The 18,229-nt window shown below is 39.7% G+C and overlaps 2 protein-coding genes across 2 annotated transcripts; one reads left to right on the forward strand and one right to left on the reverse strand.

Annotated features, from left to right (window-relative positions):
- The first annotated feature begins 107 nt into the window (after nucleotides 1-107).
- On the forward strand, nucleotides 108-2,309 carry rnf181 (ring finger protein 181). The gene is made up of 6 exons (XM_003445567.5): nucleotides 108-259; nucleotides 959-1,060; nucleotides 1,144-1,280; nucleotides 1,416-1,531; nucleotides 1,633-1,707; nucleotides 1,805-2,309. Exons 1-6 carry the CDS (start codon nucleotides 231-233, stop codon nucleotides 1,862-1,864), a joined length of 519 nt encoding a protein of 172 aa, XP_003445615.1. The 5' UTR covers nucleotides 108-230; the 3' UTR covers nucleotides 1,865-2,309.
- An 887-nt stretch (nucleotides 2,310-3,196) lies between these two features.
- On the reverse strand, nucleotides 3,197-14,299 carry LOC100702356 (transmembrane protein 150A). The gene is made up of 8 exons (XM_003445566.4): nucleotides 14,194-14,299; nucleotides 12,230-12,501; nucleotides 12,023-12,070; nucleotides 11,807-11,893; nucleotides 10,923-10,990; nucleotides 7,859-7,986; nucleotides 6,696-6,873; nucleotides 3,197-5,769 (listed from the first exon to the last, which is right to left on the reverse strand). The coding sequence occupies exons 2-8, from the start codon at nucleotides 12,292-12,294 to the stop codon at nucleotides 5,471-5,473; spliced, it is 873 nt and encodes a 290-aa protein (XP_003445614.1). The 5' UTR covers nucleotides 12,295-12,501; nucleotides 14,194-14,299; the 3' UTR covers nucleotides 3,197-5,470.
- Nucleotides 14,300-18,229: the final 3,930 nt, after the last annotated feature.

Below are 18,229 nucleotides of genomic sequence, written 5' to 3' on the forward strand. Positions count from 1 at the left end.
GAAGGTCCGTATTATTCATCACCTATAGATTAGAAAAATAATAAATAAATGATTCGTTTCCGTACAGAAACCCTTTGAAAGTTCAGTGTTTGGGAACGTCTTTCACCGATTGTGGGCGCTAGTGAGACATTTTGCACGCTTACGTAGACAAACAAAACAGAAGACGAGGAAAACCAAACCTCTACTGTGATTGGACGAGGAGTCACGTGGCTATCTTCCTACCCGGAAAGATGACAAATGTTTCTTTGCAAGATTTCAGGTGAGTCGACCAAATTTATCAGGTCGGGAATAGTTTTAAGACAATAAATTCTTTTTGTATTTTATGATTGGACAAAGCTCGTGTAAGGGTTGGTGTTTCCGGTAGTTCAGTGTGGAGGCTATTTGTAATGTGGAAGAGCCTTTGAGCCATTGTTGGTCGTTAACGTCGAAGCGGCTGGCTCACTGTTTACACAGTTCGGCTGGAAAACGCTTTTTGCGATGTTCTCAGTTTTATATTTTGAAGTTTTATTTGTATCCTTAATACGTGAACAGAATTTGCTAAGTTGAGCAGTTTTCTCTTTTGTTTTCACGTAATAAAGCAAGTAGCCCAGGTCGATGGTATCTCTGCGCTGACTCGTGTTTTTGTTGTTATCTGCCCCCCTCCCCCTCTATTGTGATCGAGTCCCCAAGGAAAGCCTTTATTGTAAAACATGACCGGACTGTGTTTCAGATCCCCATCACACTCTCTTTGAATGTTTATCCTGAACAAAACTGAAGTTACAAAACAACATCAGTCCCTGCCATCAAGGCACATATATATCTGCTTTCCAGTATGATTGGCATAGCTGTGTTTCTCGTACTTTCCTGCACGGTGCTCACTCATCAATCGCATTCCTCAGCTTTTCATTTTCACTGTCTGTTGTAGAGCCAAGCTTTAATGAAAGCATGTCTCATGCCTGATTTCTGTTGTTGTGAACAGGACATACTGGGCGGAAATGGCATCCTACTTTGATGAACACAACTGCGAGCCCACCGACCCCGAGGAGCAGTACCGCCAGAATGCTCTCCTTGAGATGGCCAGGTGAGGGCGAGCAAACAAAGAGGCTTTATTCTCATGTCTGCAGCGCTCTGACTGACTGTTGGTGTCTGCGTTGGTGTTTACAGGTATTTGATACAGGGCTTGGACTGGATCGACGCACGCTATGCTGGCATGTCAAGCTGGGACCAGAGGCTTCCTCCTCCAGCTGCCAAAACTGCTGTTCAGACCCTCACTGTGATCGTTATAACTGCTGAACAAGCAGGTAGACAGAAGCACGAGAATTAACTGCGCTGACATTTAGATTGATGATCAGCCCATTAAGAAAGGGCAGAAAATCTACGTAAGCGTGCATAGTACCTGAGATTTTGATGTGGCTTTTTGTTTTTCATTCTCACAGGCAGAGGTCTCAAGTGTCCTGTGTGTCTGCTGGAGTTCGAGGAGCAGCAAACGGCTCGAGAAATGCCTTGCAAACACCTTTTCCACTCAGGATGTATACTCCCATGGTTGGACAAGGTAACGCTCCCGTGTTTGTGCTTCTCTTTGAAATAGAAAACACACGATCGTGACCTCTTACAAATCCTTTTTTCTTTTTCTTTGTCGTCTTTAAACTTTAGACCAACTCCTGTCCGCTCTGCCGACTTGAATTACCCACCGATAATGCAGACTATGAGCAGTTTAAAAAAGACAAGGTGGGTGTGTTTGAGTGTGTCCTGTCCTCACGTTTAACGGTACATTTATCGTGGCATTAGCTGAATATTGTTATTTATTTATTTTTCTGATCTGCAGGAGAGAAGGAAACAGAGCGAGCATCGGCTGGAGGGCCTGCATGGAGCCATGTACACATGACGCTGCAGTGCTGTTGGGCAAGGTTGTGGCACATTGACATTTTAGTTTAATGAAAGCTTGAGAAGTGCATAAAGCTGCATTCGCACACCATTTCACACAGTGTAGTTTCACGCTCAGGGATGGGGAAACAGTGTGAAATATTTGGCAAAATATCAGCAATAAAATTGTAATACTGAAAAAATGGACCACAGTAAAATAAAAACAACACATCAGTTTATCTGGAATGACTTTATGTTGGGCAATCGGGATGACTGTCGAGGATTAGTGTGAACAGGCTCCTGGTCTCCCGACTCTGTTGACGTGGTGTGAATGCAGTGTAAGCAACAAGGTCATTAAACATTTAAAATGCTCGTTTTCTCACTAGCTAGGACCATTATACTTCCACATCCTGTTGCCAGCAGAGCGCTCTCAGACACAGCAGCTGCTTTTTCTTTTCCTCTAAAAACAAACCAACAAAAAAACCCAACTTTGTAGGCTATAAATGGACAAAATCTGTTCGTCTGTATTTGTTCAACAACTATGAAGTAATTATGATTTGTAATTTATGATTTTAACCTCTGTCTGCTGCTGTTCTTACTTCTTCATAAAATAAAATAAAAATAAATTAAAAAATGATTTTATTTTGGTTGTTTTTTTTAATCAAAAGCTTAATTTTAAAAGAATCGCCAACAAGCTTAGCGGAAGTCAAATTCTGGGTTGCCCGTTGTTCACGGATAAATGCCCGCATCTTTCAAACTCCATGTTCCCAGTAGAGAACGGGCTTTTTTTTGTACATTTGCAGTCTCAGCAGATTTTTCTGTCTGTTCCTCGTGCTGAGTAATTTGATCTGTAACTGGGAAGATTTGTGGAGTTCCCCTTCAGCTGGTCCCATGATGTTGTTTTTAATTTTAGAGAAAACACTAGCTGTCCTGTAGCCTATCTGGAGTGAATATTAAGAACACAATCTGCACAGAATTGGTTTTGATGCTCCTGAATCATATGACAATCTTCAAACTGCGTCCACGTCACAGTGGTAATGTGGGAAACATTACCAGAAGACAGTTGCCCTGATGAAAGGGATGATGAAATTAAAATAGAAGCTGATTTGTAGAGTTGAACTAATTTTGCCGTTTATATAACGTTGTAGTTTACACATTCACTGAGTGTTTTTGAGAGCCCAAGAGCCCCGGTCTGATCCCAGGAGGAGATCTGAATTCCTTCGGGGTTGCGTCAGGAGGGGCATCCCACACAGAAGAAAATAATCTTCTAAATCGAAGACACAGCAGCTGAAAGTAACATTGAGGAAACAAAGGGAATTCTGTGCGTTTAAAATAGTCCATGAAAGCCACATGCTAATAATTTATCATTTTTATTTCATATTTGAATATAAATCTCTGTCAAATGAAAATACCTAAATGATAGACAAAAATCATACATATTTACAGAATTTATAAAAAACAAACAATTTGTGTTGACTTGATTTCAGGGATTTGTCAGACTCGTGATTACCATTCCTTTACATACTCTTCAAATTCAAAAGAAAAATAGGACCAGTAAAGTTTTTCTGTGTTGTTAAAGTTCAAGACGTACAGTTCAGGCGGCTTTTTGTAATACAGTGTTCTTACACAAACAACCTAATGATCTGACTGCATATTGAAGTGCACATTTGGATAGAAAGAAAAAAAATAAAATAATGAAATCCACTTTAATTTAATATTTGGCGTGTGGAAGATGGCATTATGGTATAGATGCTGTAACAGAATAATCCCAGCCCCAATGTGAGGACTCAAACAAGCTGCCATTGGGAGTCAAACTGCATGACTCAGTTACAGTATAGCAAAACAGGTTACAGGTGAACACATGAGAAGAAGGGGAAAAAAAAAAAAAAAAAAAAAGTACAATAAAAGATGTAATGGTAAAACAGAAAAGACACAAAAAAATTTTTTTAACTCAACCTGGAGTAGATTTGTCTTTTTGGCAAGTTTTGCAGGACAAACAGGATTGACAAAACAGACACATGATTGTGCATCCTGTGTAACAGTGCATCCACTGTGCTGTTACACAGGATGCTGACACTTCTTAGGACAGACACTTGCAGACAGAGCCGCAGACTGCCGACTCGCCATAACATTAAATACCTCAAACGCTGCGAGATGGAAAAGGTTTCACAACTGTATTCTGCACTACAAGCTTTCACCTTCTGGTAACATCCAACTGACAAACGATAGAGGTAGGTGACCTTTTAAAAAAAGAAGGAAAAAAAAAAAGTATTGCTGGCATCCAGTGTTTCAGACAGTTTAAAATGACTCAACACTATGCAGAGGGCAGAATACTGTGCATCTGTGAAACACACCTCATTCACTCCAACATAAAGAAATGTAACAGGCAGCATTAGCCAGCTGCTGTTTGACCAGTGGTGATGTGTGGCAGTCTGGTGTTGAGCTACAACAAAGATAACAACTTAAGAGAAATTGGCAACAACACAATTAAAAAAAAACAAAAACGCATTACATAAAGCACTTTGACATCAGTCTACAGCCTGTATCATATGTACCTCTCCTGTGAATAAATCACACTACCTTGGGCTTCACATCACTTCATACTGAAACAAAACGCTGGTCGATGAACTCAAATAAGGCTTCCAAGGGTCCAGCTTGGAATCACATCAATGTGCAAACAAGAACTGCGTTATTCTCAAATGCCAAAGTCGATTCTTGTTTTAACTCACATGCGAGCTTGTTTTATCATAACATGGGCTTTAAATGTCTGTCAGAACCAAAGAGAAGGTTTGCGTTAAACTCATTATCACATGACTGATGGCAGTTATTGCGTGGACATCGGTGAAATAAAGGGTAACATGAAATGTTAGCATTCCAAAGAAACTGACTACAAATTAATGGAACGACATAAAGGAGATGACAATTATCATTGATTCATTTCCATGCTGCTCGCACACGAGGGACGCAGGCCCAAGATACACATTTACACGTTTTTAAAAAAATTATTTAAAAAGTACCTTGACCATCTGAATTCAAATTATCTGTGCAACCAAACCAAAGGCAGGTGCAATAATTAATTTATGCTTGATTGATTAAAAAAGCCTGTGTGCTCTCAAACTGTAAAACATAACGTAACTATTCATTTCTCAGACATTCAGTGGTTCCTACCTACTACACAAACTCGGAAATCAAACATGAAATGCTCTTCTGTTAAAAGAAAAAGAAAAGTGTGCCGTGCAGAGAGAAGCAAAACGCCGAAGCAGGTCAGCCACACAAAAGTTTTGGGTAGGAGTCTGGGGAGAAGGAGAAAACCAAGGGACCAGCTATGCAGAGTAAAAAAACAAAAAAAACAAACTACTCTCCCAGTCAGGCAACACCCTACCTAATGCAGAAGTGCCCAGATCAAAAGCCACCGAGGAACATTCATGGCTCCAAACTTTCAACAACACTACAGGAAACAACTGTAGCAGGTCATGCCAACAGTGGAGATTTAAAAACAAAAAACAGGTTGAGGATATCCAAATGCCGCCTCTTCCTCCATGTGCTGCTTCTGTCAGCTTGGCTTCCTGTGGGAGCCCGTGAAGCACCTCTGCGGTGATGTTTCAGACCTTTCGGCTAGGCTGCACAGCTACAACATGGCTGTGCTCTCTGGGGTACAGTTGAGATGTGTCGATGTGCTGCTTCCCCCAGGGGACTTGAGGCCTTTGGTTGCCCCTCCTAATGTTGAGCCCTGGCCCCTGGAACCCATGATCACGCCTGAGCCGTGGTGGCTCTGCTGCAAGCCTGCCATCATGGTCTCACTGGTGACGGTGCCAAACTCATAGGTGAAGGTGCCGTAGAAAACCAGGATGTCCACCGTGAAGACCCACTCGCAGATGGCTGCGGCGTGCTGCAGGGTGAAGCTCTCGTGAATGAAGAAGATGCCGCCTTGGAGGACAAGTTAAGGATGACAAACGGCTCTTGTAGAGAGAACACGGGGCATTTATCCTCACTGAAGCAGACAGAACATTCAAATCTATACATAAAGCAGCAGCTTCACCTCAGGCTGTCACACATGAATTCCGGAGGTTTCTTCCTGTTAAAAGGGAGTTTTTCCTTCTCACTGTCACCAAAGTGCTTGCTCATAGGGGGTCATATGATTGTTGGGTTTTTCTCTGTATGTATCATTCTAGGGTCTACCTTACAATATAAAGCGCCTTGAGGCGACTGTTGTTGTGATTTGGCATTGTATAAATAAAACTGAATTGAATTGAATGATCTGATTTAACTGCAATTGGGTCCTGAGCTCTACCAAACAGATGGACTTACAGTATTTAGTGACTGGTGTCTTAATTTTTTCTTCACCCACAATAGGCTTATTTATAATGAGGACAGAGCTGTACAGTTCTAATTTCTGTTGCCAATCAGCCAATGAGTAGGCAGGCAGAAATAAAATGATATTAATTGAGCACTGAAGGGGAAACACTGATTGCTAACTTGCAGAGAAGAGCAGGCACCATAGAAACTAAAGTCTACAACTCTATTCCTTTGATGGCTAAATAATGAGAGCGAGATAAAAGCAGTTTGACATGAAACGTCAAAGGCTATTTTGCTTATTTAGTTCATAGATTGTTCCTGTCCCAGGTGAGGTGGCGAGAAAAGCAGGTTACACCCTGCTTAGGTCACCAGACCATCACGAGGCCCAACTAGACTATACTGGAGCAAGAGCAAGCAAGGAGCACACAGAAAGGCCCTGTCTAGGTTTGAACCCAGGACGGTCTTACTGTAAGGCCAACCACAGAGCCACCATGCCTTTAAATGACAAAATCATCACTGTGGCTTTAAAGGATCTCAGTCCAGTGAGGAAAGGATACTGAAGACGAGGGAGATCATGGCTCCCAGTGCCAGAGCCACTCGGAAATGAGCCATCCAGTAGTCGAGGGCTGTCACAGCCAGACGGTAGGTCAGCACACACTGCAGGCACACAAACAGCAGCCCTGCTGGAAAGGCCACACCCGCTCCCACATAGTGAAGAGATTTGGCGTGATCAACCTGTCAGATGGAAACAATGTCAGAAGAGCCGTTTGAACTGTGACATCCACGAGAAGGTCTTCACTTATTGTGTGCAGCATCACTATAAAATGCAAATAAAAATAGAGTGCAATGATTTGCAAGTCTCACAACACTGAAACATCAAATGTTTAAACTGAGAAAATGTATCATTTTATAAATTAAGGTCATTTTAAATTTGATGGCAGCAACATGTGAGACATAGCCACCTTCTCTGGCTAAAGATAATATAAAATTGACCCTGGTAACAAAAAAATGCTCTGTGGTCAGACAAACTGACGACAATCCAGCTTATCATCAGCGCTCAGTTCAAAAGTCTGCATCTAGATTGTATTGAGGCACATCAGTGCCTGTGAAATTAACAGCTTGCACAAACAGAAAGATCCCATCAATACCAAATGATATATACACTGGTTTTAGAGAAACTTATCCTCCCATTCAGGCGATGGCTTTTGTTTTGTTTATTTTAAAAGAGAAGGCCATGCAAATTTGAGCGAGACTGTGTTAAACCACCGACTGCAGCCATTATTACATCAGAACAGAAGAATGTAGGTGCTGAACTGGCCGGCTTGCAGTCCAGACCCTTCAACTAAAAACATCCGATGGATCATGAAGAAAAAAAAGGAAAAAAAAATCTATTTCAGACAAGAACGAGACAATACTGCTGTTCAAGTTCAGCAGCTGGTCTCCTCAGTTCTCAGATGTTTACAGACTATCGCGGAGAAAAAAAAAAAAAAAAAAGGCACTTTTGTGCACCACATTCAAATGAGCAAATATGGGTTTTTTTCTTAAAAGTGGTACATTTTTACAATTTAAACATTAGAAGGGTTTCTATTGTGAATAAAAGACAGGTTTATGATATCTGCCAATCATTACATTCCCTTTTTTTCCTTTAAATTTTCGCAGTACCCCAAACTTTTTGGAATTGGTTATGTATTAATTCAGCGTTTTTTCTGTCGACACTTACCTGAAAGTTGCCCACCATGACAAGACCAATGGCATTGGTGCAGCCAGACACCAGAGCGCTGGTGTTGACCCAGCATCTGTGGCTGTGTTCGATCACTTGGGCGTAGCGCAAAAAGCACACCATCACAACTGTTGGAAACAAATTTAACAAGTATTAATAATCTATAATAATCTTTTTGATTTGAATGTGGAAGGAATCAGTCTTAGTATGAAAAGTATGCTTTTGTTTTCCTAATTTTTAAAATAAACTTGAACGCCTGAAATTTGGACACTTGCTGTTCTGCATCATAAGAAAGGCAGCTAGGAAGTGGCTTCACGCATTCTTCCAAAGGTTAGACTATGTGATTCATGTAACTGCCGCCTTAGACAGGATGCTGGTTTTCAAATACTGACATCTCTGCTTGCATAAGGGTCAATTTTCTCAGTAGGCTTAAAAACCCAGGTTACAAGTCAGTAAAACAGAGCCCAACATCGAAAGCTACCAACAGGAAGGAATTCGAGGGTCTAAAACGGCTTCTGGTCTACCGAAGAATTACAGAAATGCATTATTTACTAAAAATCCAAGGAAACACACACACAAAAAACAAAAAAAACAAACAAAAACATGACAGCTGGAATATATAGGAAAGACATATGAGAAGTAAAGGTGACGTGAATAATGAAGTAGAGCTGCAGGAGAGAAGCAATCAAGCAGCTGGGGGAAACTGGGACAGAAGTGAGTGGCGAAAAAACAAGAGAGAGGGGGAGGAGAAGGAATGGAGGAAAGCCACAGAAGGTGAATGCAGGGGAAGGGACAGAGGGGGAAGGAAAGCTGTATTCATTATTGATTAGGGAGCACAGGCTATTTCCAGCCCCTGCATAACTCTTAGAGGCTTGTGGCTAACATCAGTGCCTGTGGGAAACTGTGGAGAATTAATAAAATAGACAGAGTGGACTGTGGAGACTGTGTGGAGATGAAAGGTGTCTACTGCCTAATTTTGTTTGCATAACAAACAGAAGCCAACAGGCTTTTCACTTAAGTGTTGGTAATGAATATAGAGACAGATTAGAGATTTAACCAATCCACCTTTTATTCCTTATGAAATTACCCCACACCCTTCTTCTATGTGTCATTTAAGATGCTCTTAAATGTTTTAAGACCCTAAAGACGAAAAATAAATAAAATAAATAAACAAACAAATAATAATACACCAAGGTATACTTTGGTCATCATTCACAGACGGTATCATTCTTGCTAGTCAAATATGATGTTCTTACTAGAGATGGCACGATACCACTTTTTTATATCCGATACCGATACCGATATCATAGATTTGGATATCTGCCGATACCGATATGAATCCGATATAGTGTGTTTTTTAATCAATAAAACTGTTTTTTTTAATATCTTGCTGCATTTTGTATAAGTTCATACTCAAGTTTAAATAAACAACAACACTAAAGCTATTCTGTTATACCTGTATGTAAAAAAATACACTGCACCCAAAATATTTCATAGTTCAGCAATACTGATCAATCTAATAAACTTAAACCTACTCCATCCTTCCTATTCTGGTATTTTAAAGAGTACTTAGCAGAAATATTAAGCAACCTAACTAATAGGGTTGCAAACTCCCCCCCCCCCCCAAAAAAATAGGGAACCATCCCCCACCCTCCACCTCATGATGCTTAATCGATGCAATCAACTTAAATTTGATGCAGGGTGAAAAAAAATGCACAGAAATAAATTATTTTTCAAGAATAATTAAATAGATTCAACATTTTTCTTCAACAGAATTGCAGAATTCACAAATGGTACCTTCCCAAAGGAAAAAGTACTATAGCTTACTAGGGTATATTAGACTTAACAGTTACTATATACAGTAATGGACTTCTATACATTTTACATCAGATTAAAACTTTGGGTGTAAGATTCAGATAATTATTTATTAAAAGCTCGACATTTTAAATGAGAATAAGAAAGAAAAGTATGTCTTTGTGCCCCCTTTTCCCTGTTCATGCCCTATCGGCCCCCCTGGCTAAACTTTGCTAGATCCGCCCCTGCACAGTTACCAGCCGTCAGCTACGTAGAAAAGGATCCTGGTGTAGAAAGTAATATTAAATAAATTCTAACAACAGCTTATCAAGCTTAAACGTGCTACTGTTGTTCAGCCGCTGGTTTCCTCTTTCTGGTGCAAAGTGGGCCAAACACAAAGAAGAGAGACGGACTCGCGACAGAAAAGCCGATCAGCTGATCATTGATCAGTTTCATGATTGAAGTAGCAACAGGAGAGGGAGAGAGAGAGGCAGTCGCTCCATATATAGGTTGTAAAGCTTAACATGGGAATGCTTTACAAACATTCAGAGATGAACTTACACACTTGCTTTACTTCTCTCTGGGATAACTTCCTCGGAGATGAACTGCTGGATTGCTAGCCAGGCTACAAATACACACAGCTGCTCTATCACGTGAGCGCACTGTTCCAACGTGCTACGGTTATGAGCCGAGTTACGCCGTGTCGCAAGTTTTGTGAGGTGCTTTTTGGATATTTAATGGATCAGATTACATTTTTTTATTTCTCGCCGATATCCGATCCAGTAATTTACGTCAGTATCGGACCGATACCGATACGTAATATCGGATCGTCCATCTCTAGTTCTTACAGATGATTATCTCAGTTTAACATTAAGACTTGAAACAGAAAGTAGCTTAAAATGATTATGTAATCAGTACAACAACAAAAAAAGGAAGTGTTAAAATGTCAACTGGTAGTTCTACAGGAAGTTATTAACCAAAACTTAGTTTCTCTGAGTACAGTCGCTTCCTGGTGTCTTCACCAGGAAATTGGTGATACATTAGCTAACACTAGTACATAAACACTAAAACCCTGTCGTTTTATTTTTAACTAAGATTTAAAGGTGTTGCTAAAACTTAACATAACAACAGAACATAAAACATAATGAGGAACAGATTTTCCCATAGTTTACAGACTACATGTCGCACTAAGCCAACTCACTGCAAGCTACATCGACATCTATACACACTGTAAAGACATGCATGCATGTACTGCGTTTAGTTGGCTTACCCATGAAGGCTCCAACATTGCCTATCAGGCTGAACAGACAGCTTTCAGGAGGGTAGGAGCCACATTTACTGTGAAGACATGAAAACAAGATGCAGTCAGTATTTACAAAGACACACAGCACACACACACACACACACACACACACACCAGAAATGACATAAATGATTCTAATTTCTGAAACACCAAAGATGGCAGCTCTCCTGCCTCTACCCTTAAAGAGCAAACCAACAATCTAATGAACTGAAAAACATGAGTCAATCATGTTGTTGTAGTGTCACATACGGAGATTCAAAACTAAACCGTTCTGAAACCACTCGATATACTAAAAACATGGAAAAGTGTACTTATTTTTTTTGTTAACTGCATCCATTTGTTCAATGATCTGGTATGAGAAGCAGGAAACACTGTCTTAAGCAGTTATTTATAAGACTAACCATGGCTCCTTCCCATTCATTTAGATAGGATCTTTAAGATAAATGCCCAATTAACTTCCCAGAGGTGATGATAAGATGGCTGCTGAATAGTGAGACTTACTTTAAAAGGACTACGCATGTATTTTACCTGACACTGTTTAACAGTATGCTTCTGCCAAGGGAAGCTTCTCTAATAAATTCAAGTATGACACCAAATGTCGGCTTACGCAGCCTGAAACTTAGATGAGAAATCATCTAAGCATACGGACTGCAAAAACTTGTTTGGAGTGATTAGTTTTTACAAGAGCGCTATTGTACTCGCCTGTGGTAAGTGGCGTATTTGCAAATTAAGCAAATGCAATTTATGCAAAGCGATGACATAACAAGATGATAATTCATGCCTCGAGGCCTTTGCTAACACAAAATAGCTTTTGTACTCTGAAACAAAGACATTAAGTGTAGCAAAGGGACCTGATGAGGGGGATGTCCTGGATGGTGCAGCATGACTTCGGGAAGCCTGGCCGGGGCAGCTCCTCTATGCATGTTACATTGTAAAACCTGTAGGAGTGACACAAAAAGCTCTGTTTATTCCCTGCTCATAGCTATGGAGTTAGGTTACAAAAATAAGCCAGAGCTATTAGATATTTTAGCCCATTTCATCACCTTCATAAAAGAAAAATCACATACCAGTTCTCCACAGGACACACATGGTGATTCATCACAGCCATGGCATACCTGTAGAGTAAAAAAAACCACCATAACTTAAAGAAATACAAATCCCTAATGACAAAAGCCCATTTGCCCTGTCCTTTCCCACAACCCCTTCAAGTAATCTACCCATCATGTAACACATTTAAATGTGACAGCATACAAGACCCAGGCACTGTGACTCACACTATCCATATTCCTGTGATGGAGAAGGCAGACAAGCTGACAGGTAGTACAATCCAGGCAGTCATTGGGCTGGCAGTGAGCAACCTTTGTCCCAAGCATGGGGTGAGAGGGTGACTTTGGGCTGGAGCGGCAACGGATCAGGTTGGGGGTGGGTGGGGGTGTGGGGGCACTAACACACAGGGAGACACACGGGGGAAAGGGGGGCATGAGAGGGCAAAAGGGGGAATGGCACAGCTCTTCTGCTCCACACGTTCCTGCAAACAGCAGCAACCCTAAAGAAGGTGAGGAGTAGAAGGACAATTTTATTAAACAGGTGAAGCATTCAGAGAGTTTTTTTTTTTTTTTTTTACACAGGCACATCTTCGGTGTTATATCATCTGGAAACATCTTGCCTTGGCATTCATATCACAGAAAAAAAGAGCTCAGTTGCCTCACACGCTCTGTTAATGGTTGCATTTTAAGACATAAATGCAAGCGGCCAACTGTTAAGCACATACACACTGTACTTGTGTGGCATGAGGGACAAAATAAGCAGTGACTGTGCGTACTCTTATAGTAAATTGAAGATCCCCAGCATGCTGATAAGAAAAAAAAAGACAAAAAAAACCAAAACAAAACAAAACACACAAAACAAAGGAGGATGGCCAACCTATCAAACTCTCTTAGGGACTCTTAGATTCTTGATGAACCTCAGCACAAAGTCATGTTTACATGCAAGACTGTTCCATTTACTGTAAACAAAACACATTCAGCAATAAAACCTCACTGCAGTCGCTAAATATCTTCCGTAAGACTGCCCTATGTCACCATTACTAATGTCCATTTGTATTGGCATCTGTTCCCCACATGATGCAAAAAATGACTGCACCTCTAGAAAAGAAATGAGCAGCAACATGAAGCTGTTAAACTGTCTGGGCAAGGTGTACCCTTTTGAGAATGTAGACTTGGCCAAGGTCAGCTGTGTGGTGGAGGAAAGCATGCCCCAACACAGAGGTGTATCACTTTACACAGGGTACAGTTACAAGTGTGCCCTTGGTTCAGAGGGAATATACAGTGGCATTAGATTGAGCAGAAGCTCTTGTACCCAAAGAAGGGTTGAACCCACAAATGAAGCAGTGTTAAAATTATTGTTCTTTTTCTACTCTGTAATGTAACAACAACAACAACAACAACAATAATAATAATGATAATGATGATGATGATGATAAAACTTCCCACAGTGACTACACCCTACTAAAATGTGATTTGCAATTACAAACCTCTACAACTAAAAATAAAATAAAAAAAAATCCCAAATCACTCATTTAGGTCTTGTATCTTTTAGCATTTGCCAAACGTAACTTGCCTGTTTGTTTAACGTGGCAAACAGTTAGCTTCACAGCATACTTACTTACTCATACAAGTAATTTTAATTATGAAAAACTACTCAAAGTTAGCATTTGTAAATGTAAGATGGTAAAATATGCTGTGATGAAGAGGATGACGAGGATGACTGGCCTTTTATTATTCTTACCTCGCCTCTACGGAGAAGGACTTTAACATACTGAACAGAACCGTCTGTGTAAAGGGGGGCATAAATGCCCCCCCTCTTACCGCCCGCAGCCACTCACAGCAAATATTCGCCACTGTACTTATAAAAGGCAAAATACAACCGTGACAGTATGTTTTTTACGAAATGCCAACAACACTAACTTTTCCACCGTCTACTCCGGCCAACCAAAGGCAGTAAGATCCCGGAGCTCGGCAGCCTTCTTTGCAAACCGCGGAAACCCAACCGTTAGCCTCGCTAGCTTCAGCCTAGCTAGCTAGTTAGCTCGCACTTTACCAGTTCGTTTGACTTGACACCTGCACGCATCTCGGTTTCCGCTAACCCCAGCGATAAGCTCCGAAACAAGAAAAAATTCAAGACCGAGAACATCTGTGGTAACTGGACAGCTATAGTGCAAAAATTAGTTTACACCTACCTTCCACCTGCTATGCCCACAACAGACCTCAACAACCTTGGTTTCCCTTTAAAAACAGCGTTTTCTTAGCAAACGAGGTATTTGCTTAAACAAGTTCCGGTTGGGCGTTTCAAAATAAAATATAGTAGCCGTTGCTGTTAGAGTTTCTTTAAGAATAAATAAATTATCAAATAATTTTAGTTTATCTTTATAACAATAACTATTTCATTGGTAATAAAATACAGAAGATGCTCTGCACCGCTAATAAAATAAAAAATATATATATAAAAATCACCACCTCCGTTTAATGCCCATCTCCTCAGTTTGCCATCCAATCAAGCCCGGAAGTCACACCTTTGGGGCCAGCCGACAGAAACCATTTTACATGTAAGCCGATTTGGCATAAAAATAATAATTAGACCTTCAGTCCATCCGTGATTTTTTTTTTTTTTTTGTCTGCAAAAAATCCATCTCCTGACGTCTTCCCTGGGAATCTGTCAAATACTCATAAAACACTTTTATTTTCTTACAATCATATAATCTTTTATTCTAGTGTAACTAACTTGACAGAGCTCACAGTGCTGTCAGGCCCCACTGTGCGACCCCGCTGTAGTTTTTGGTGAGGCGGTTAAGTAAGAAACGTGATTTGAATGTGTTCAGAAACGTAAGCTGATCAAAGTTTATGTGTGTTTTGTTCCTAAAATAATATTGACTCACTGTAGTTTCTTCTTCTTCTTCTTCTCTTTTTCAAAGTTTCTACCACAAGAACTCATCTCTAACAAGTGATGGAGTTGGCCATTAGGGGAAAGGGAATACCATAAATGATGAGTTGCCAGCCTGATACAGAACACGCTGAAACTTAAGCACATAAATGGTGTTCAAGCTACATGTCAGGACAGCCCTCCAATTATCAGTCAACAACCCTGGCAATATAAGAGCAGTGTAATTCACTTGTATGTCTCAGCAGCGAAAGCACACATGTAATTAATAAGTAGAATTAGCTCTGAAAAGCTGTCTTGAGAAGATGGAAATAGTATTTTGAGGAGCTGATGAATGAAGAAAATGAGAGGACAGATGGAGAAAAATTAGTGAATCAGGAAGTTTCACACATGTCAGGACAAAGTAGTTGGTCCACATGACATATCTGTGGAGATAGTGAGATGTCCAGGAGTGAGGGCAGTGGACTTTTTACCTCAGTCTTGGAGAGTGAGAGGATGCCTGAGGAATGCTCAGGCATCCTGCTCAGAAAGTTAACCATTATTTTCCTTTGATTGCATTTGAGTATCACTGATAATCTAATCTATTCCTAATCGATATCTACTCAGTATTTTTTACTGACAAAGACAGAAAAGTGGTGTTACTAACATTACTGATGACTTGATTCTGTCATAAACAAGCAATCAGATCTCAAAATCGAAGTGCAATTAATTCATTTATTCCGTTTCCTATTGTGATGTGTTAAATTGTCTCTGAAAATGATGTATTGTTGGGAATCATTGCAATAATTCTTTAAAGGCTTCAAACCAGAAAATAACAATATCTGAAATATCTCCAAAGCTACTTTATGAATATTAGAGGTAAAATAACCTGTGCACAGCGGAGGCGGGAGAAGCCAGTCATCTAAATGTAAAAATAAAAATTCTTAATGAAAAGTAACATTTAGCAGAGCACTCTGCCCCCTTCCCCCATACTACACAATGTAAAACAGATTGGTAAACAAATATTTTGATGGGTTTTTGCTGTTGTTCTGTTTTGTTTTGGTTTTTTATTTGAGGCAGCAACAAAATCTAACTGTTTTTAACAAATTGGAATATGAACATGTGTAATGTATACACATGCAAGTAGTGAGAAAATAAGATTAGGTTGTTGTATCTCACTGTACCTAAAAAAAAATATTGACACCAAAACTGACACTGCACAAAGGTCGGGGGCTTTATGGTATAATCTGCTGTGGAGTTTGCAGATTGCAAAGTTGTTCACTTTGAAATTATATAATAACACCTTCAAAGGTCAAACACCAGCATTTACTGTAGCTGAACAATCTGTGTTTGAATTTAAATAACAAGGAATGTTTATGACCGGAGGCTTTAAAAAAGCTACAGGGCAGATTAAAACTTGCGTTCTTGTTCTGCTAAGCAGCTTTAAAGGGACTGAATTTGATCTTGTGGACATTTGTGATTGACAACAAAGCATAGGCTTTTTTTTGGGGGGGGGGTGTCATATTAATCCCCAGAGATGCAAGTAAAAAGTTATGGTACAAAATTATTTTGTTTTAGGATCTTGCATCATGAACTGGATCAATAGGGAGATTCAGTTGTAAATGAAAAGTACAAAGAAGTTTGAGCGATTATGTTTGCTAGCTATGTTTGTCACCATGTTGGACTACTTTAATTTAAATCCTTTCCATATGGTTTTTGGATCTTTCTAACATTTATTCTGAAATATTAAATTCTATGACAATCCATCATTTTTTAATCACCACATTGTAAATTAGAAATTTCAGCAATACCGTAAAAGAGGACTCACTATGGCCACAAGTGATATTTACAGGAAAGACATTCGGATTTATTCAGCAGACAGTTGCATAAATGGTTTTGTGATAAAATCACTGAAAGGTATATATATGTATATATGACTCGGTCTGTAGGAAGGTAATGTTTGTCACCATGTCAGAGTAAAGGTCATAGTAAAAATAAACCACATTATTTTCTCCTTAAAAGGCAAGAGCTGCCTCTCATTTCCTTATGTTTTGCTGGGAAAATGAGAAAGAGGTGCAGGGATTTATTGAAACATGCAAACACACATCAAAATACAGCATAAGACAAAAAAAGTTTCTGGAATTCTAACAAGCTTGAAAGTCAATATTTGGCATGGCCACCTTTATTCTTCAACACAGCCTGAACTCTTCTATGAAAGCTTTCTTATAGTTTCTTTAAGTACTCTTTAGGGATAGTTCTCCAGGCTTCTTAAAGGATGTTAAAAATGTTCTTCCTTGGATGTTGGTTGCCTTTTGTTCTCTTCTTTCTCAAGATGATCCCAACACAATGAAATCAGCCTCAAATCATGACAGAGCTGTGTTTTACAGATTCCTGTTGACACTCACTGTTGTACCTCTCTCCTGAACTGCACTGTACATACTGACAACAATTTGCACCAAGGACATGACTTTCAGATAATGTTAATCAATGTTCAACAAATTCTGTGCTTTTGAAACAATTTAAAATGAGTTTTCTGTTGAGTTGTCTCGTATGTGTAGACACATTATTGGTTTATCCCTCGAATTGGGTGCCTTTCATATTCTTAAATGATTCACAGGTCAGTGTGAAGTGGCTTAACAAACAACAAAAAACATTCTTCTGAAACTGTATATTATGGAAAATGTTCTTTTCCTTTCTCTTCCACATGATCTGACCCTACAGTTTGCATCGTCATCCCAGTTTACCCCCTGTTCTACTGACACCTTATACTAATAAGACTATCTTAAGTCTGAAAGTGGTATTTAAGTGTCACTGATTTAATGACTTCAGTCCTTAACTGATTTAAGCCTCACGTGGTGGTTGGCAGCAGGAAGGTAAATAAAGGGTTGACATACTTTATGGCTCTTGTAATAAGCCAATAGTCTTGCAGAATGCCATCACTGGTCAGCCTGGGCTGTTAATCAGCAGGACAATAATCTGATATCCAATAAGAGGATTCAATGGCAATCAAAGTCATGTTGGAGACACTTGTTTCTTCTGAGTAGAAATTTCCATCTGATTAAAGCAAGCCTGCTAATTGCTTATGTGAATGTGTCACAGCGTTGCTGCTGATGCTTGTCTGCTGCTTTAACATTAAAACCACATGTTTTAATGTTAAAGGCATGCAACCTTGATTCACTTCATTTCTGAGGAACCCCACCCCCTTCCAGTCAGGAAGTAGGCTAATGCTTAAAGCCTTTATCCTCTTTTATGTATGCACTAGCCTTCCTTTGTTTCCCTTTGCTATAGGAAACCAATACAAAAACATCTCACAAATAATTTGAAGTGAACTTTTAACAACTGTTCTACTAGAAATCTAC

This window comes from Oreochromis niloticus, linkage group LG12, assembly GCF_001858045.2.
Source record: "Oreochromis niloticus isolate F11D_XX linkage group LG12, O_niloticus_UMD_NMBU, whole genome shotgun sequence".
NCBI lineage: Eukaryota > Metazoa > Chordata > Actinopteri > Cichliformes > Cichlidae > Oreochromis > Oreochromis niloticus.